At 41.2% G+C, this 21,726-nt stretch overlaps 1 protein-coding gene across 5 annotated transcripts in view; it reads right to left on the reverse strand.

The window, feature by feature from the left end:
* The window catches only part of CHST8 (carbohydrate sulfotransferase 8), a 182,999-nt gene that overhangs the window by 120,387 nt on the left and 40,886 nt on the right, over positions 1-21,726 (reverse strand). For all 5 annotated transcript variants that reach the window (XM_053952652.1, XM_053952651.1, XM_053952653.1 and 2 more), the window contains one exon: positions 20,724-20,948. In XM_053952652.1, coding sequence (XP_053808627.1) covers positions 20,724-20,832 — 109 coding nt within the window. In that variant the 5' untranslated portion in view covers positions 20,833-20,948. The remainder of the gene's footprint in view (positions 1-20,723; positions 20,949-21,726) is intronic.

Below are 21,726 nucleotides of genomic sequence, written 5' to 3' on the forward strand. Positions count from 1 at the left end.
AAATGTTATGACAGCCACAGAGCATGTGTCAGAAATGTCACTGCTGCTCCACAAACGAAAGTGAGTGCTGCAGAAAACAGAAGGGACTCTGAGCTATCACTGCAACATCGCTTTCAGCCACACTTAATCTGGGCATCTCTCATTAAAACCCAGTGCTAGGCTGTCACACTGCGACACAAAATAACTCACAGAAGCAGGCTAGATGCAAAAGGAAAGAAAAAGAACCCAAAAAAGCAAACTTTATTTTCTGACTCCACTATATATACAATAGCAAAAATGACAGTGGATTGGAGGGTGAAATTACCACCTCTCCAACCACACTGGTTAAACCAACAGCCCATCAATTCTCTCCAGCCACAAAGAAGAATGCAAAACAATCATTATCTACATGAACATGCGTGAGAAAACTCAGTTGAAATATGTAAATATCAGAAGGCATAGGAACTTTTAGGAGAACTTTAAAACTCTCAAAAGAACAGGGTGACACTAGGGCTTGCTGGAGTCACCTGTTCAGCCCACAGGACATCTGGAGATGAGTAAACCTGCAATGGGACAGGAAATCCTGTGTGCTGATGCCTGCTCACAGCCACTCCCAGAGGCAGGGGCTAAATCACGTTCTGATCTTCAGCAGTGTGGTTCCACTGAGGGCACACATTTAAAGTATTTGCTACATTGTGTTTTTCCATTTGGATTTTGGGTTTTTGCAGCTACACAGATATGCAAGCTTAAATGAGCTTGGGAAAAAAGCCCTGAACAATATCATAGAATAGTTACTATCAGCCCAAAAATGCCATCACGGAATATTAAAGGATTGAGAATGCCATGTAGGGAGAGTCCAGGCTTCATAAGTGTAGGGAATGGCTTTTCAATCCTTTATATTTATGTATGCCTTCTACTGACTTTGTTAAATCCAGGGAAGTAGCAAAAATGTCCATTCCTTAAATAAAACCTGTAAGTAATGTCTGACGACTGCAGGCTGTTTTATTCATTTATATATAAATATATATATAAAGTCACTGTGAGAACCTTATTTTTAGTTACATTAATGTCCCTCTATACTTCCTAGCTATTTACATGACCTTTCCAGGGATATAAATTATAATGGAAAAGCATAAATGAGAACCAGACTCTATGAGGATGAGCAAAATTGATAGCTGTATTAACTGATAATTTTTTGTTGCACTTGAGCACTGCCTTTCTTTTTTCCTTTTATTTTGAAGACCACACACAAGAGGGCACAGCTAGAGAATATTTTGTGCAGCTTGGGTGGGATTTCCTTGCTTGCCCCTCCTCCAAAGGCATGTCTCTTTCTTGAGAAAATAACTCCTACTTCATCTACATATTCATTTCATGGATATTCAGAAGCAGCACTTATGTTACGAACTATAATGTAGGGAATGACTGAAACACGCTGCTCTGCTCTATCACACATGTGGCTCCAGAGAAGCAAGTGGCAATAACATTAAAAATTCAGTTTTGATTGAAACAGAACAGCTGTACATTGACTGATCTAAATTCAAGCTTTGAAAAATTGATAAAGCCAAGGTTTATAAGTTTAGTCACTTTCTGGAAACTGACTTCACATGTTTGGATTAAATGTAATAATATAAGTAAGTTTAAGTAAATATTCTATTACAATAATGTGACGAAAAGATTGTGCCTTGTAAGTTGATGGTTGGACTTGGTGAACTTCGAGGTCTTTTCCAACTTTAATAATTCTATGAAAAAGAGTAAGGTAACTACCATTAAACCAACTGGAAGCATATTTTCATGCTTTTAGATGCTTTGCAAAGCATGTATACAGTGTGATATGTACTGTCTCAGATGCCATTTTCATTCTTTGATGCTTTCTATATTAGATTATTAACATTGTGTGATCTGGGAGGCATAAAGGAACATACTGCTTCCTTTCAGATTGAAAAGCCAGTGCACATCGTTCCAAAGGTCTGTGTGCCACTTTCATACACGAAGTTCACTCAATAAAAACGATTATAATTAAAATGCCATTTTCCTGGCTCGCTGTGTGCTGCTACTCAGAGAGCTCCGAGGCTGCCCAGCTGGGGCTGCCGCTGCCCTTTGGGGTCTTCCTGAAACAGCCCCCCATGGTTCCATCGCAGAGCTCCCGAGAAAGCCATCCGGAAACAGGCTCTGTCACCACGGGAAGCAGCCTGCCCCAAGCCCAAGTGCCAGCCGCTGGCAGGGTGTGCATGCTGCACGTTCCGTGTGCCAGCTCGGTGTGCCGCTGCCAGCGGAGCCCGTCCCGCCCGCTCCGTGCCCTTCCCGCGGGCGGGCAGGCTGGCGTGGGGCACAGAATGACACTCTGCGCGTTTAAACTGCCTTCGTGCATTTTCAGAAGTCTGCTCAGAGCAGAGGCAGCGGTAAAAAATACAAGTTATAAGATAGTTCCTGTCCATAAACGGTGATTTTGAATTTAAAAAAGAACATACCATAAAATCTGTTCCTGTGTGCAAAGTCTGGCGCTGCTTGGCTGCATCATCCAGGCAGTCTCCAGCACACCTCCCCTGTAAACCAGAGGGGAGCCCTGCTTTGAACTGGCACAGTGCAGCTCAGCACTACACAGACACGGCTAGAGGCTCTGAATTTACAACCAGCCTGACTAAAGTTGGATTACTAAATCCATAATCCTTCATCTGCATAAGTGCTCTCATTTCAAAAAGTGCAGTGTTCAGTGGAGATTGTTCAGGAGGGGAAGTACTTCAGAAAAAAAGTGTATTTATATGTAAAACTGCTGTGTTTGATTGTAGAAAAACATCATATTGAATTTTTTCTTTTGTGAGTTTTGTTGGGGAAGAAAAAGGAACAAAACTTCGGAGGGACAAAATCAAGTGTTTGGTTGAAAGCCAGTGACCTTAGAAACAAAATGCTTTTGTTTAAAAAATTCCTTAACCCATTCTGTTGACCAGTTTAGATAATAAAATGATTTATTTAAACATTCAAGAATAAGTTTAGAGAACAAAAATGGATACTTTAGTGTGTGCCTTAGGATCCTGGGTAGCATAGCAGAAAATTAACACTGCTGAAATAGTTACCCTCCACTCTTCTACTAATCACAGCCACAGTGGTTTAAGCCATCATATTTATACAAAACAATTAAAATGTACATCTTCACAGAGAACTGTTGCATAGTTTTAATATTAATTTAACAAATGTAATCCCTGTGAATGAGGCTTATCATTGAAATAGCAATAGGACTTTTGGGGTGTTGCTAAGCAGTATTGTAATTACAGGGATTGGCTCTTGTGAGGAGAGGCAATGGCTCATGAAAATGCATCAACCATTCATACCCTGCAAACTCCCCTAGTCCCTGAAGGGTACCGACTTCTTCCTGCAAAGATTCATCTCAATTTCCACAGAAGGAGAAAAGATTGTAAAATCAATAAAATCATTATGGTTGCAGCTAATCTATTTTAAAGAAATCCTTGTAAGCAATGTGCATTATTAACACAATGAGATAGGTCTGTGCTCACGGGCTGTGCTGCCAGTCAGTTTCCCAGACACCGAGAGAACCACAGAAACCCTCTGCTCTGCAAGTGTCTGACAAGTGTTTACATGTTAACATTCATTAGGAGATTCGGTCAAGCAATTCACGCTTGATTAATTGATTATCCCATGGTGACAGTTCATTTTTGAAGTGTCTGCCAACCTGGGAAGGAGCAGGACCAGTCAGACCAATGACAAAAGACATTGATGGACAAACACTGGGCTTGCTGAACAGCTGCTGCAGTGGCAGGCCAACATCTACAGAGCTTAATCAATGCCTCAAAGATGTGGCAATGCTATAAAGACTGTTTATTTCTTTTCTGTGCATTTATGAATTGTTAATGCAATCAATACATATTAGCTTCATTTGTTGTTTGGTTAAAATGTAATATGAATTTTCCAAGTTTAGAGTTGCCTTAATATCAGGTTTTATACAGTGAAATTTATGAGTCCTTGCAGTTTTATGAGGTTTTATTGATGCCTAGAAAGCCAGGCATAATTTCTGACTTTGTTTATTCCAGCATTACAGAATTAGTAAGAGCAGACATTGCTGGGCTCATTGAATAAATTAATTTCCTTGGCAATGTGTGCATTTTGAATTTTCTTGAATTAAGTCAGAAAAACTGAATGTGTCAGCACAAGCCAGTAAATAGCAACTGCACTGCAAGAGGATTTCAAGCTGGAGCAGTGCAAGGGAGAAGCTCGAAACCAGAGTAAATTACCCACAGACAGTACATGTGTTGGAACAGATCCTCCCTTGCTTAAATGGTACTGGAGTCCATTGAATTACCTAATAGACAAGTTTGGCCCAAAATTAATCTGCAGCAGATGTTTGACTAATGAATGATTTGGAAGAGCTTGAGTGTATTGTGATATAATTACCTGATATTGCAGTGTCCTGCTTTCAGAGCTTGTTTTTGTCTTACTTATGCAATAGAAACAAAAATGCAGAAGTCACAGTGTGAGTTTTCAGAACAATCACTTGGTTTTGGAGTATAAAGAAAGAAGAATCCCAAATTGTTAAATGATTGCAGCTTACAAGTAAAGTCAGAACCAGACTGATGTGTGACCGAGCCATGGGCAGGTATTGTTTTGAGCTATAATGGGACAAGAATTCAGAGAGCTGCTCTTCTCACATCATCCACCTCTGCTGCTCTCCCTCCTCAGCATCCTCCTTCCTTGCACTTTCTACACACAGGGTGACAGACAGGGCAGGACTATGCTGAGGCAGCAAAGGTGGTTTTTTGGTGCTCTGGATCCCTTGTCACTGGGAAGCTGCCCAGGGAAGCTGCTGTAGCTCATCTCTTTCCTGACAGCCCTGCCTAAAGATCTGAATTTGTTTTCTAAAAGTCAGGAGGAGTTATCACTGAATTCAGTTGCAATTTCCACAACCATTGATGTTGTCTTGTGAAGTCCAAGATTTCCTGAACTGATCCTGAAGCTTGATGGTTTCAGGAATAGGCAGTAGGAAAGAGTCTTCTGTATGCACCTCATTTTTTGCATCACTATGTCACACATTTCTGGGTGAACCCCTCAATTTTTGGTCTTTGTTTCTCACAAAGTTCTAACCATGCAACCATCATGGGCTGCTCTGGGTGTGACCAGGATGCCACAAACAAATTCAGATGAAGAACAAGGAGAGCCATCACACTGTGTGTCTTCTGAATTAAGCCATTGTCTGGGGGTCACAGAAAGAGAATTTTATGATGAGAAATGAAAAGATCGTGCTCCTTTACCAACATAAAAGGAGTTCTGTAAGAAATATGAGTGCTCCTGGGTTGGGGCATAACCTTTGTGTTAGTAATGAGAATACTCAAGAACCTTTATCTGACAGTTTATTCCAGAACAGACTAACTTGCCTTTTCTTCTAAACCATTACATACTGCTTGGTGCTAAAGACAGGATATTTTAATGGACAGAAGGGCTGCTGATCTGAGCCACCATGGCAATTCCTCTGCTCCTAATAACAGAGGCTGCTGTCATTTCCGTGACAATTAGCAGGCAAATCCTATTACAGGAATAAAATCACCTAATCCTCAACTCTGGTAGTTGCTATTCACTATGATAGTGTTTTAATGATAAGACTTGTGCAGGCTACACTACTTTGTGCAAAAAATCCAGAAAGTTCAGAAATTGTGTTAGATGACTTCACTCCACAACGACAAGTTAGACTTCTGCTATTTCCAAATGATTACACCAACCCTTTAATTGGCATAACTACTTTTCTGTGCTGTTCAGAGTGGTAATGGTAGGAGACCCAGCAAGGTCTGAAGTGTCACTAGCAATTTTCCTCTTTGCTGCATTTTTAACTTGTTTACAAAGGCAGAAAGGAAGAAAAAGATACTTGGAGAGAGCCCACCAGGTACATTCTCCACTTGGTGCTTGTGTCCTTTAAAACTTGTTCACTAGGCGCAGCAAAGCGAGAATCACTGCAGGAGTGAATGCAGGAGCAGCTGGCTGCACACTGGGGCACTGACCCTGGGACAGCCCAACTCTGCTCCAAGAACCTTCTCCTGGTACTGCAGCTCTGTGCATGTGGAACAGGGGGCAGTCCCTCAGCAACGAGGAGATCCAAGCTTTATTTGACAGCAGGCCCTGTCTTAGGGCTTCTTGTTCCCTTGGGATTTTCTTACTCACAGGAGGAGGGCTAATTCCACCAAATAGGAAATCTAGCCAGAATAAGGGACTTCAGGGAGACCTGTACTTTCTGTTTACTTGAAGAACAGAACAACTCCCATGAAGGAGGATATTAGAAGAATCTCTTTCACTCTTGCACAAGCTGTCTTTGGACATGTGGCTGCATAATGAACCTTGTGCTTTGCCCCTGTACCTCTAACTAGATCTTCTCTAGGGGACTTTCTACTCTTTGGTATCTCAGGTTTTGCAAAGTATTTAGCACCAGTATAAATCTGCTAACACAGAGTTACCAGTAAGTGATGGATTGAGATATTTTCTTCTTTGGCCAAACACCATCTAGCAGTCTACACACAGACCTTGGCCCTGTGAGCAGAACTCAGCCCCAAGAGCTGGGCCATCACTTTAAGTCAGTGTAATGTTACTAAGGACTCTCCATATCAATGCATTTTAAAATCTGTTCATTATAATTTCTGTTTCACAGAGCTAGAGTAAATGCTGTGGCTTTCTGTTCCCATGATATTCATGCTATTCCTGGCCTTTTATTGTACTTAATAGCTCCCTGATTAACTTAACTGTGAATTAGAGGCTGAGACTGCTGAAGGTGTGCTATCTTGGACTGATGCTCTTTCCAGTTAGCACAATTAAATATCAGTTACAGCAATGAAACAAAGCAATGAACAATCCTGAAAAAGAATATTGTTATCATTTCTCACAAAAATCTATGTATTATTTTTAGCAACCTACATTACTCATTTCCCTTATTCTTCCCCAAAACTCAGAATAGACTTACTCAGTAGCTCTTTCAGTAACAAGTGTCAGCATTATGATTCTTTGTCATGCTTTGTATTTTGTTATCCCGAGACTCTAAATCTGTTCCTTTTCTCTTCCATGTTATCTTTAACATCTTTATAACAAAAGTGCTGCAAAAGCTATTGGAGAAAGATCAGTCTGTCTGACAACATCATTCTTTGCAGCATGGTAGATTTTGAAAAGAGGCCACCAGCTCTGCAAGATGAAGTAGCATTCTCTTTAACAAAGGAGGATAAGCATCAGAGGCATCTGGGGAAAACCTCTGATTCAAAGTGCTGCACTGTGAATAAGAATTCTAACCAGTAATAAGAAAAAAGCAGAGTATCATGTTCAGTAAGCTGAGTTCAACTCTATTGAAGCAGGGGCTGCAGGAACTGATAAATTCTTGGGACACACTTGAAGGTGAGTTGAGATCTCCAACAGTCTTTGAATTAGGTTTTCTAAAGCTATTTTTAAAGTACATGGAGCTCCACCTGCTTTAGGATCCATAATCATTGAGCAAATTAGCGATTTATGTCTGTGAGTAGCTAAAGCAATCCAAGGAGATCCATGTAGCCAGTGCACCAGCAGGCTGAAAGCAGAGGTGTCACTGGAACCTGCTGAGAGTGACCCCTGTTGCTTGAGGGCCTTCCCATTCTAACTTTCCAACAGAAATGCCTGTTGGATTTCTGGATACTGTCCCCTTCCAGTCTCACTCACTTCCATAGGGGCTTGCACTGTTGTCTGGGCAGAGGGACAGGGAGTAGAAGTACAGCTTAAAGGATGAGGTTGCATCAGCTGTAGAAGAGGCTATGTGCATCACTTCTGCATCACTTTTTGGGAAAAATGAATTTAAAACCAGACTAACCATTCTGAAGCTTTGGTTATTTCCCCAGATATGCCTTTCTGCCATTTCAGATATAGAAAGAAATGTTAGAAGAGATCTGAAATGTGTATGTTTGCAGGAGGGTTAAAATGTGGTTGCTGTGAGCAGCTGGAGTGAATTTAAGGTGATCTGTACACAGCACTGCTCACTGCTGGAGCCAAGGATGAGCAGCACAGGGAACCACAGGGAGGGGAGGAGAGCTCTGCATCCTCAAAGACTAATCCTCAAAAGTTCTCTGAGCAGTGACAAAGCAAATATGGTTTCTGAAGAAATCTGGGGCTGGGATTTTTTCCTGTAAACTCGAGTGGGGCTGCAAAAAGGGCCATTAAGCACAGGCACGTTTACTGCTGACTATCCTTCTGCACTGGCCCAGGGAGGAAATGCAACTTTCCAGCTGGGTGGTTATTTGTATCTGGTGTGGAGCACTCCTAATATGCTTTGCTTCAATCTCCTTTTGAGAGATTATTTCTGGTTTATAGCTCAAACCAAATGCATAGCTTTAGGTGCATTTCTGGTTACTATACCCTTTAAACTGGAGTTTCAATATCCATTAAGTCTGTGAGCTCCTAAAATTATTGTGTGGACATACAGACCTCTTTCTATTGAGGTTTGCTAGGTGTAAGCTTACTTGTTTTCCTTTTGTTTGGACCTTTTAGTTACCTTGAAAGCAATCCATGGACTCAAAAATATGGTGTAGATGGTTCCTACATATTTTGCATACCCTGGCCTGGCCACCCCTCCTTGGAGGCTCCAAGCCATGGGGGTCTGGCTTGAGCTCCTCCTCGTGGTTGGAAACAGTGAAATTATGAGTGGAACAACCTGTGGATTGTCCCATTCTGTGTCTAAAATCCTGCTTGGCCACCTGCACCTGGGTTCCCACTTCCCATTTTCCAGGTGCCCTCCCACTAAGACACAGCTGTGGGGAAGATGGACATACAATCCAAATGCAGCTGTGCATTCAAGGAATCTTAGTTTTGGGAAATTCCTGACAAAGAATAGTTAAGCTTGCTAAATAAAGAAAAATAGAGACAGATCCATGCAACTAGGCTATAAAAACAGTCATTACATGGAACAGGTCTAACAAATGCTTTGTTTAGGGAGCAGTCACAGCCAGAAAGCAGAATTGCCTTTTCCCAAGGTGAGCCTCTAACACCATGCACCTTCTTCATGGAGAAGGACATGGCCAATGCTTTGCTTCTATCAAGACCAGAGTTCTGTGCTTCCTTCTGTTTCCTCTAAATGACTACAAGAAGATGGTTTGCCTTGCTAATTGCAGCTGCTGTAGTGGCAAATAGGGTTTCTCTTGGAATATTATTAATTAGCCTTTCATTTGAATGTTTTAACGGCATCAGTGGTTGGTTGCTAAAAGGACAGAAACACAGAAACATTTACTTAATGAATATTAAAATATTCAGAATTTTTGAAATGCTGCCTCAGCAGTTCTTTGTGAAATATCTTTCATTTTAATCACATGACTATCTGTTAGTGGTGGTGTGGAAGCTGTGATGAAAGTGGCTGAATGATGTAAAAATGCCAAAAAATCCACACACCCTTCTGAACTCAGTAGGAGCCAGCATTTGACTTGCACGCCCTAATTTGAGGAACTGAAATCTAATTAAGATTAAATTGCAACAAAAATATACAAAGAACAAGGGACACAAGGATGTCTTCCCTGTTTCAGGTAGGGACAGGCTGCAACCAGCAGGTCTGGATGAGGGAGATGAAGGATGGCAGGGAGATGGGGAAGAGAGATGGGGGGCAGCTCAGTCTTGCTCCCCAGGCCACCTCACAGGGGATGTTTTAAAGTCTGAGTTTCTTTCCCTACACAAAAATATAAATAACTTAAAAATACAGCAAGGCTGGTGCTGCAGAAATCTCTTCCCAAAAGCCCCAGTAAAGGGGTCAGGGGGTGCCAAGCTGGCAGCTGTGTGTGCTGAGAGTGCTGCTGCTGACCTGCTCAGCATCATTTAGGGCAAAAAGGAAAGCCTCCACACGTGGAAGGGACTCTGGCGATGGCACATCCAAGACTGATGTGAAGGGTAAATCAAGTACATTTCAGCCTTTGCAGCTGAAGGGGAAAACCAGAAAAATTCCCTTGTCTGTACTGTAGGTTTCTGATTTCTAATCTGTGATTTCATGGAGGAAAGAGACTGTGCTTACTAATTCACTTTCTGTATTGTCCAATTTGGGGGGAAGGGCTGCATTTGTGTGTGGGTGATATTATTGTAGGAAATGTCTTACTTAATTATTATCTACTGAAACATCACCTAGGAGATACTCTTTCTCTGACATGCAGCTTGATACTTCATGCAGAAAGAGGTAACTCTTCCACAGTTCATTAAATTATGTTGTGGTGAACTTATCTCCACTGGGTCGCAATTAAGAATCGAAGCCACTGCCTTTAGAAGAAAAGGCAGAGAATAATCAGAATATACTGAATATATAATTTGATCTCTGGAAATAAGCAAGAGGAAAAATACGGTGTGCAAACGTGTAGACATTAAGAATGTATTATGTTCCACAGATTTGTATATGGAAGTATCATATAATTATATCATTGCTGTTCCTTGGAAATATTTGGTGCTTTAAAAATTCCAGGTTTGTTAACTACTGTAAGGTAACTGTAGTAAATGTACATTTTCCTTCCTGCTTCCCTTGTCTCCATTGTAGCACCCTGGGAGCTTCAGTCACACAGATTCTGGACCCATTGCCTATTAACATGCATTATAAAACTGTAATAAATTTTATGTTATATTCTCACCTAATTAAAAAAATTCATTTTAATATTTTTTTCCTTTTTAAAAATGTTAAAGTATCTAGCAGAACTAGCCTCTCTGTATGTTTTCCAACAAAAACCCCACAAAGCTTCTTTCATTAGATAATTTCAAATGTGAAGAACAGAAAAGGAAGTTGTGTCACCTGATGCTTCTCAGACCTCCTTGCCCACCATTCTTCTGCTGCACACATCTTTTTTTTTTTTCCTGTTCCTCTTCCACTCACGTAGGAGAGATATAGGAGAAATCATATGCCTTTTGTTCTTAACACTGTTGTTATAATGGTTTGGTAAGGTCTGTTCATTTTGTTTTTCTCCTACAAAATAGAAATCATGTCAAGAAGCTTTCTGCAGGTATTGGTGGCATACACCACTGGACCAGGCAGGGCTGTGGTTTAAGATGCAGCACTGAACACCTACCTCACCAGTGCAGAGGTGTTAAATAAAACCTGACCTGTACATTCGTGAGCAACTTAATTCCCTTCACTAGCAGGAGAATGAACAGCTCATAAATGCAGAATAATGGGCATTTTAATTATGTAGTGATTTAAGGATGCCTCCTGTTTACAAGGAAACAGCATCCCCTGAGCTGAATGAAGGGGAGGGGCAGGTTTCAATTTAACAGCTCACAGAAAAGCAGAGGATTGTTTGCACTGTTGGTATGGGCTGCTCACAGTATCCAAGTGAACTCGGTGGCTGAGGTGCTGATGTTTGCTTTGAGCATGTGAACGATATCCCAGCTCTGTTTAAGTTCTCCACACAGTCTTTAGGATGAGTTTTAAACAATTACAGTGAACTGCATTCAAGTCTCAATGAGTACAGAATTGCTTTGCTATGGCATAAAATTCCTAGTGCCTACCTGCAGGTGGGTATATTTACTTTTGTGACCATTTGAATACACACCTTCTCATTTGTTTACAGTGGAATAGTGAGCTGAGTTTATTTTCCTGTATGAGATAAGCATCATCATGTTTTCCTGAGCAGCTGCACACACAATTAGGAGGGCCCAATTAAAGCTGCATTCCACTCCCACAGAGCAGCAGTGATTGCTGTCTGTAATTTCTCCCGTGGTTTGACTAAGGGGTATTAAGTTGTGCAGGACTCATTAACAAATGAAGACAGGTCAAACAAGTCAAGAAAAAAAAGCAACAAGCTGGAAATTGGTATGTAGGACCTTGGCCCTTGTCCACTACCTACAGCTTGAGAAAAGGGGACTCCTCTCCCACCCCTCTCAAGTAGCCACTAGACAAGCGACCAGTTTGCTCTGTTTAGGCTTGTGCTTTCTGTCCTCCTGGCCACAATAAGGACTTGTATGTGTTCTCTGCTTCCATACCAGCCACTCTGACTGCAGCGGGTGCAGGCTCCATCCAAAGACTCCTCTAAATTCAAGCCTGAATTAATTCTAAAGCCAATATACATTTGTTTGTCCCAAGCATTATCTGCGCCATCATTACAGGAAGCTCAGCACTGCCAAATGTAGGAGAAAGGTGAATGAATTAGAAGACAAAAGGAACAGGACAGTAGAGCACCAAAAAAAAAAAAAAAGGGAACAGGGCAGTGGAGCAGCAGTGCCTTCTTGAAGGATGAGGAATTTCATTCACACCCTGCTTTTTTTCCCTCCTGAGGCTGTTCAGTGCAAATTGCTGCATAAAGGGACTTTATGTCCCTGCCTTCGCCCAAGCCCATGTACACACACAACCTCGGGGGCACAGCAGGTTTTGCTTTCCTCATTTAGGGATACCCAAAGTCTGTAAACACAGATTTCTTGGCTAATGTGCCACAAGGAGCAAAACATGAGACATACAGTCCCAGTCAAGTGTTGTGTGAGAAAATGTTTGGTTTCCAACCAAGGACAGGAACAGAAGACCCAAAAGACTCAATTGCTGTAGATATGGATAGTGATTCTAAAGAAAAGAGGGAAAGAGCATTTCTCAATTGCTCTGATGTGCAGAAGTGGCAGCACAGGAAGGGCCTGGCAGGAGCATTTTGACCCTTAATCACCTAATCACATCTAATCATAGATCTTCTGAAGTGGCAGAGACCAAAACCTGACAAAGATGGGACTTAGTTTCACAAGATGCAGAATACTCTGACCCTTGGGCAGCAGAGCCCTTGAGGCACTGAAGTAGAATTAGCAGCTGAGCCACTCAGCTGATAGGGAAGTGCTTTATTGCACTTTTTCATTGCACTATTGCTATGAGGTAGTGTCTTATAGGAGAGGGCCTATACAGAATAAAATTAAAATCAGTTAACCACCTTGTGTATATCAAGTGGTGACAGATCTCAATCCAAATAGATTGATTGTTTTTTGGAGAAAATTATAAAGATGTCCTCAAGAAGTTGATCTTGTGTAGGGCAGATGATAGCAGAGATGCTATTTCCTTGTAAACAGGAGGCATCCTTAAATCACAAGATCAGTTACTTTGGTTTTTTGCTCTCTTGACTGGCGCTAAAGCAGTAAACTGGCAGTTTTGATGCTGATTCACAAAGAAAGCCATAATAGGGAAGAAAGCCACCTTTAATTTCAAGCTCCACTAGAATCATGAAAGGAAAATTAATGTTTACTAAATGAAAAAGGATGATATTGCTGGAGAGAGGAAGTTTTGGTTAAGCTTTTAAGGGAATATTAATAGCTTTCAGAAATGGAAACATTTATAGAACACATTTAAAATGGCATAAACTACAGAAGATCCAGGAAGTATTTTAAACTGACTTAAGCTCCTCAGTATGTTACTACATTTTAAAAATCATGCAAATTGAATGACAGCTGACATATGGAAGGAGGCTTTCCAGTGCAGACACGTTTTCTATGGAAAATTAAATACAGTCTTATATTTAGAATAAATGTTTTGAGGTGAAATTAAAGTCTGCTGATCAACTTTTGCACACTTTTGTAATGCTTCTGAAAATGTCCAGGGGAATCTTAGATGCATGCAGGCTCATTCCCTGGGAATATACTTTCAGAAAGCTGCCATTCTGAGAGTCCTGTGACACGGTGCAGCCCGTGAGATGCTGCCAAGCACCATAAATGAATGCAGCTCAGAGATGGCAGGTTGCTTTTTTTTTTTTTTTTGCCAGACAAAACAACAAAGTGTCAACCTCTGACAGTTTTTAAAACTAAGCTTTAAAGGAAATATCAAACCTTTTCTTTTTCTTTTTTTTTTAGCCAGTCAGAGAAGAAATGCTCACAGAAAGAGAGAGGATAGGGAAAATTGTGGAAGTGAAAGCTGCCCTACAGGAGTGAGTCAGCACTACATCACTCTGGTTTTATGCTGATAAATACATTTGGGATTAGGTGACATGGTCTTTATGCCATCAAATAGATGGGCAGTGGATCTGGTTCAGTTATCTGACGTGTGTGTGCACCACTGCAGTGGGATTGTAACTGCTGCTGGTAATGCACTGGATTTGGTGATAATATCATAGTTAATAGGGTTTGGTTTTTTTGTCGTGGCATCTAAAAGTTCTTAGGTACCTTGAATCCTCTGCAGAGAATACCCTTTATAAGAGGAAATGGAAACACTGAATGGGTGAATTGCCTGATCTAACACAGTAGAGCACAATCTATGAGCAGTAGGGCAAGACAGGAACAAATCACAGCAGCTTTGGATCCCAGTTCCACAGTCTAAACACCTCAGTGCTGTGACTCCTGTGAAAAACTTGCTGATGTTTGACAGAAATGCTGGTCAAATAAATGCTGGTCTGCCATGCTATAGCATAAGAACTGTAATTGCTTTACTAGGCTTTAGGCTCAAGAATGTTAACAGAAACTAAAAAAAAAAAAAAAAGAAAGAAAAGGAAAAAAAAGAAAAAAAAGAGGGAAAAAAAGTGGTACCTTCTCAATATCATGTAATAAATAAATGCTGCATTTTTTGTAAGACTGCCAAGAATATGGCACAGTCATGAAAGCAGGGAGAAGGTTGTAGGAGACAATCTCTGTATGGTAGATGGGTGATAAAACAGCTTATTTGTTATTGCTTTCTACACTAGGCTACATTTCTTTTGAGCAGATTTGCACTGGCAGTGTGGTGTAGGGTTTCCTTTGAAACCCTCTGGCCAGTGTTTGATCCCTTATAGCAGTAGGCTGATGAAGTCATTGCTAGCACTTCTTTGCAATGTGAAAAACAACCAGGTTCACATTCACAGTCTAAACCACAACCATTTCAAGCAGCAGAAAAGGGAATATCATACTCATAAGACTCTACTAAGTGCCTTGTCTTGGCAGCCAAGGAAACAGATATTTCTCTTTTCATCCCAGTAACTGCAGACCATAGTGAACCAGTCTGCAGGGAAGTTCTTTGTTTGGGGAAGTTCACTTTAAGAAGACTCAGAGTATGTGACTGCAGAAGGTTCAACCTCTCTTGGGTTGGCAGAACTACCCTCACACACATAACAGATATTTCTTCTGCCTCAAAAGAGCACCAGCAAGCCACCTCACCTCTGCTACAGTCACCAGATTCTCTGCTCATTGCTTCTGCTGATACTGCCAGGTGAGAAGCAGATTAAATAGCTTCTAGCTTATAAGAGCAGTAAGATGCAAATGGCAGGAAAATGACCTCCAAAATCATATCATGCTTGTTCATTTTCAACTGTTTTCATAGAAATTTTCCATTTTGGCAAACAAATGGTGCGCTGTGCACTGGGACAGCATTATGGAAATGTACAGTGAGCATGGATATGTGCATAGGAGTGTAGTTTGTGAGTAACAAGATGTGTGTGCTCTAAAAAAGTAACTTTCACTATAGCTGTAGTACTGTTGTTTGCTCTAAAGCTGCAATATTTACTGTGGCTCCCTTGTGCTGTCAGGGACAGCAGCATCCCTGTGCCAGCCCTTCCCCACATCTCTCCTTCCTCCCTCTCCTCCCCATCACACCCTTAGTAAAGCAGAAAATAAAGAGGATGATAGAATAATGTTAGAAACTGGTCAATGAGGTAAGATGGCAATCTCTGGAAAATCTCAGTCAGATGAGTTTCAGGCCTGGTTATAGTCATATTTGACTTTCAAATTTTGATACAATCAGAGTGCAAAGCCATTCTGTGTTTTCACCCTTTAGGAGCTTTTACAATATGGATCCTTTGGGATGTATTTTACACCTTTTTGAGCATGTGACCATATACATTAATCTTAAAAGTTCTAACTGAAAACTCTTACGGGTTTGTGAATTCAGTAATCATATGGCAAAAATACAATAGTATTTTTTCCCCCCACAGACTTATCTAGAAGATTACTAATACTTTCTCTAGTTTTTATGTGGCAAAATCTCCTATTAGAAGAGTCTATGCCATTTTAAAATACCCTCTTTTCTGACTACAGTCCACAGAGCACACAGTCTCAAGTACTGCCCAGCTATGGGGACTGTAGGACAGCTGTTTACTGTGTCCCATGTGGAAGCAGTGGTCCTTCCTGGCACTCAGGACCTCACCCACCACCTGCTATTCATTACCACTGTCCTGTCTCCAGCCCATGGACTGGCTGCTCTGTGGCTCAGGAGTTTATGTGGTGTTTGAAATCCACTTGAGATCTCTCAGGATATTCTGTGCCCTTCGACTCTTCTCTCAGTGCTGTTTTTGGTCCAAGTTGCTCTCTCTTGTCCTGCCCAAATGCAGCTCTCACAGCCCATGACCTCAGGGATCTCATGAACTGCTGTGGCCGTGGCCAAGCCTGGAAGGGCTCGTTAGCCCTGCTGACTCTCACTGCAGACCCCGACAGAGGGAGCACACTCTATGCTGAAGGAGCCTCCTGCTACCACAGGCTGGACAGGACCCTTCTCTTTTGAGCTTCTGTTGCCTTTTCTCCAACCTGGAAATGAAACTCAAGATAATTTTAGTAAGGAGGTATTATAAAAGAGGATCTTTATTTGAAGGCCTTCAGGAGCAGTTGTGGAAAGCTGTCCACAAAAGCCCATCCCCACAGGGATGAGTACATATTTATAGGTTTTAGGAAATTAGCATAATTGATAAAAAGCACCAATAACGAGGATTAGTCCTCACAAGTGGTGGTGATTCAATTTCCCTCCAGGTCAAGCCCCTTCTCTGGAGTCCTCCCTCAGCACTAGCTGTGCTTTGTCCATGAAATGGACCTGGAAGAGTTGTTCTCAGCCTCGGTTCCCAGGAAGAACCAAGACAGTACTGGGGTCTTGGAGCTCTGGAATTTGTTTTGTCTTTCTGCCTAGGGAAAGGCCAGGGGAAATTACTGGGAAAACTAGCTACTAGTACAATAGGCTACAGAGCTACAAATATACGTGCAAAAATACAGAGAACATATAAAAGAAAAAAAGGCAAAACCCAAACCAGCATCAGTTCCAGGACCAACACAGTGGTGGAGTGGCTAAATATTTTGTTACTGTAAAGTTCTTTTTCATGTTTAATATCTTGTCACAGATAGGAGATTTATGCATTAGCATTAGGATGGGGATATATGTATGAAATTTTTCTTGTGCACCATGTGCAAATGTACTTGACTTAGAACAAATCCTTTAGTATGTCTGTTTAAGAATAATGATATGATTATTGCAGAAAGCAAGTTTTATATCATGAAATCATAGAGCTGTAAAATGGTTTGGGGTAGAAAGGAACCTTGAAGACCTTCCAGTTCGAGATCCCTGGGCCAGGGACACCTTTTACTAGTTCAGGCTGTTCAAAGCCATTCTGGCCTTGAATATTTCCAGGGATGAAGCATCTACACATTCTCTGAGCAACCTGTGCCAATGCCTCCCAGGGAAGAATTTCCTCCTTGCATCTGATTCAAGTCCATCCTCTTTCAGTTTGAAACCATTCCTTCTTGTCTTTTTGTCCCAGGCCCTTGTCCCAAGTCCCTCTTCAGTTCTCTTCTCCTTTAGGCCCTGGAAGGGACTCTAAGGTCTCCCTAGAGCCTCCTCTTCTCCAAGTGAGCACTCCCACCTCTCCCAGCCTGCCTCCAGAGGGGCTCCAGCCCTTGGAGCATCTCTGTGGCCTCCTCTGGACTCTCTCCAGCAGCTCCATGTCCTTCCTGTGCTGGGGACCCCAGAGCTCTGCAGGTGGGGTCTCCCCTGAGCAGGGCAGAGGGGCAGAATCACCTTCCTGGACATTCTGCCAACACTGATGTCCAGCCCAGGACAGGGTTGGCTTTCTGGGTTGCCAGTGCAGGTCATGTTGAGCTTCTCAGCCACTAAGACCCCCAAGTCCTTCTCCTGCTCTCAGTCCACTCTCTGCCCAGCCTGTGTTTGGGCACTGATGCATGTGCAGGGGGCATATATAATTATACTGGGAGAATTATTACAGTAACATTGTGTTCCTCTATGGGGTATAACCATAGCACTTAGCTTTTATCCTGAGTTCCTCTAGTAAGAGCACTCTTCATACACGCCAAGCAAACAACTGTTCTAAGTGAAGTTATTGTCTCTATAATGACCACAGGAATATCTACTGTATTTAATATATTGCTTTGGGAAATCTGTTCTGCCCACCCCAAATGGCTTTCTGTCTTAAATAGATCTGCTCAGAGTGATGTGTGTTATATAAATAAACTACACAGACAGCATGTTTGTCAATCAGCAAAAAAGGCCCTACATCCACTATCCCGGGCACATGTACTTGGTAAGCATTGGTTTCCAACAGATAAATGTAATCAAGGTTTATATGCTCACAGAAGCCAACAGGATGGGATTTTTTCACTTGGAAGATCAGAAGAAAATTGTAACTAATGTTGTGGAAAATTACTTTGATATTGCTTTCTCAGTACAGCATCACAATTAGGTAGCAATGTGAAGCACAGGGAAAGAATAAATGAATAGTAACAAATCAACACAAACAGCTACTGTCAGGAGTACTTTGCTGAGTGAAAGTAATGTAAGCATTACTTAAAGTTTTATGACTGGTTTAAGGAGTACATCAAGGTCTCACTGTCATGCTTGCTAGGACTTAAACAATCAAGAACAATTTCTGAAATAGACAGATAAAACTGAAGTACCAAAGTATTTTTATTAATCTTGTTTCATAAGTTGTTCTATCCTAAATTAAAGATGACTGAACATACTAACAATGAAAAATGTCCTTTTGGACAATGTAAAGGCTCCTATGCTGTTTTTTGGTGGAAAATGATTGCTACCAACTTCTCTCCAGCCCTGCTGATTCCAGCATCTGGCAAATGTGTTTTACTACACAGGAAATACAAAAGCAAAGGCTAATCCAGTAAAGCTTTTCCATGCAGAATCTGTTGTCCTAAGTAGCTTAATGATACGTGCATTTGTTCAATTCTCTCGAGAGAGCAATCAGGCAAGCAAATGATAGCAATATCCCATCTCCATTAGAACCAGGCCCCTTTATGGAGAAACACTCTGAGCACAGCCAGGGGAGGATCCTTCTCAGCACGCCCAAAACATTGCCTGTGATTGACAGATTTTCACAGGACACTGTCTAGGAAGGAAATATGCCAGCCGGTATTTTAAAATGAAATTAATGGATTTTTTTTTCCTATGTTCTTTAGGTCACCTAATATGTTTTAGTGATAACTGGTATAATTTTCAAAAGCAGTGGAAATGAGAAATTTCTCAGTCCACTGGGAGTTGAAAGCACTTAACACACATGAAAATCAGCCAAACAGAAATAAAAGTAATTGTATTGAGCACCATTTACTCAAGGGTACAGTCTGGTTCCTATTAACATAAATAGTAATTGAATGTGAGAATTGAGGAATTGATTCCACACCTTTGGCAGTAACAGCATCGTTGGCATGTTTGTGTTTTAGGTATCCACAGCAATCGAGCACTTTACAGAGTGAGTTTCCCTGCCAGGGGGAGGAGCTCTGTTCAAACTTGCTTTTATTTAAACATGCTTAGGTGTTCCCTTCCCTTACACTGCTCTCAAAAATCACTTCCCAGTGTACTACAATCAGCAGTCAGCATTCAAGAGGTTTATGGCAGAGAACAGGTCAAGATGAGGGACAGACAACGAGAAAAATAGAAAAGAAATTGCACTGGTTTTGAGACCACACTAAGAAATCTTCTCTTTCAGGAGCAAAGAATTAACTTTTCAATGTCAAATTACACATTCTTAGAGGCATTAGAGTACTGAATGCTTTTGCTGTCCATACATCTTTTCCCCATGCCTAAACTACTGGTCAGTTTCAGTCAAATATGGCCAGTACCTCTGTTTTTAATCTATAAACTCTTTTGCATCTAAGCATACAAAAATAAATTGCAAAAGCACTGAAGGAACTAGTTAATTCCCTGCTTTGCACTACACAAAAGATTCATTACTTCTATAGTTTCAACTGAGTGGCTGCTTTCAAAATTGGTGTGTGTGCAGTTGGACTAAATAAACAACATATTAATGTACAGATTGTTTAGTGACATGGAAACAAGCACTTAACAAACCTAGACACAGAAATTAGCAATTAATGTAATTATTTAAGAGTTCCCTGTGTTACAGTTCAGCTTATTTAAAAATGCTAGCAATGATTTTAAATAGACACAGTTGTGATCGCTGTACAAGGAAGATGTCAAATGAATAAACGTTTTATGAAGCATTTGTTTAGTCAAGGGGCAATTTCAGTGCAAATAAGAGCAAACACAGGGACCAAACCCCAGAACACAGTGGCATTATCCTGGATGAGAGTAACTGCACTGGCATTTGTCTAGGCTCTAAAGCAGCCTTCATTACAGCCATAGTGAAAGAGAAAAGATCTTAGGTCCTTTCATACTTTCATGCCTCCCTTTTAAAGGAAACTACTATTTCAGCCCACAGTTTTCTAGTTCCCCCATCTCTGTGGCCTTTGTGGCTCTTCACAGTTTCAAGTTAGTAGTGCAGGAAGATGACATGCCTATGAATAATAGTTATGAAAGGTTTAATTGAAGTTAAGCAAATTAAGTGAATGCAACCTAAAGTATTTAAAGTTTCTGATGTGACTCATTCATACATTTCTTATTTTGCATCTCATGACACACTGAATCAATTCACTGGTTTTTGGAACTGTTTTTTTCAGCAAATGCTTTTTTTTTTTTTAAGAAATTGATAATTACTTTCAAGGTGGCCTTCACTAAGAATGGCACACCTTTTTTGACATATCCTCTGTGAAATATGTAAAATACACTGAGAATATAAGTACAAAATATTGACCATGAAAGGACAGGTGATTCAAATAGAAACAGCAATGCTAACCTGGTGTCTGCTGATGAACTATTTCTTCTGGATCCTGTAGGTGAATGAAGACAACGAGCCCAGCTGCTCCAAACAGCAAGATGAAGGAGAACATACATGTCAGCCTCATAATTACTGTTCTCAGATCAATCCAGTTCTGGCCCAGGAAAAGAACTGCATGTGATCTCCAGGGCACTCTTCACTCATAGTCTTTGTCCTCTCATCTGGAAGTCTGGTGTAATATGTCTACAAGAAGTAAAAAACCAAACCAAACCAAACTTAGCATAGAGGGCATTTACTTTCCCAATGCAAATTAGAAGATTTAAGCTCTCATTTAGACCAAATAACTGATTTCTTTTGTACAGTTAATTGCAATTATCCAGTCTATTTCTGTCCCATCAGTTTGTCTTTAATTTTATGTCCTTTTTTTAACACATAGAAAAGATGATGTAGTATATAGTTAAAAATTGCATTTTGGGAAAAAATGTCATGCCATGACTGCAATTTTCAGAGAAATCCCTCTCAATAGTTTGCTTAGAATATGTCACTTTTAATTTTTATTTCTCACTGATTAAACAATATGAAAACCATAAAGGGAACAATGTGTGGGGAACAATCGTGAAAGCTGCATGTTCATGCCAAACACAGAACTGGCAGCTGCTGCTTCACCTCTGAGAAGAAAGTCACGCTCAAACCAACCACCACAGGTGAAGAAGCTCTGCAGGCAAACTGATTTCCAAGGCAAATCCTGGTCACAGTGCTTGGATCCCTTTTACTGACTTGCAGCAAACACGAAGGAAGAGAGTGGGCAGCAGGAGGAGTCTGTGCAGGAGCCACAGGAACGGCTGCCTCTCCTCCCCTGGGAGCTCTCACAGAGGTTCTGGGTCTGTTCTGCAAATCCCTGGGGCTGGCTCTGACATTTGCTGTTAGTGCAGTCCCAGAGCAGCCCTGGTCCCACATGGCTGTTGTGTGTTTTCCTAAACCCCTCACTGAGCACAGCCCTGAGGCTTTAAGTCCTGCTGGA

The sequence above is a fragment of the Vidua chalybeata genome, chromosome 11, assembly GCF_026979565.1.
Source record: "Vidua chalybeata isolate OUT-0048 chromosome 11, bVidCha1 merged haplotype, whole genome shotgun sequence".
Lineage (NCBI taxonomy): Eukaryota > Metazoa > Chordata > Aves > Passeriformes > Viduidae > Vidua > Vidua chalybeata.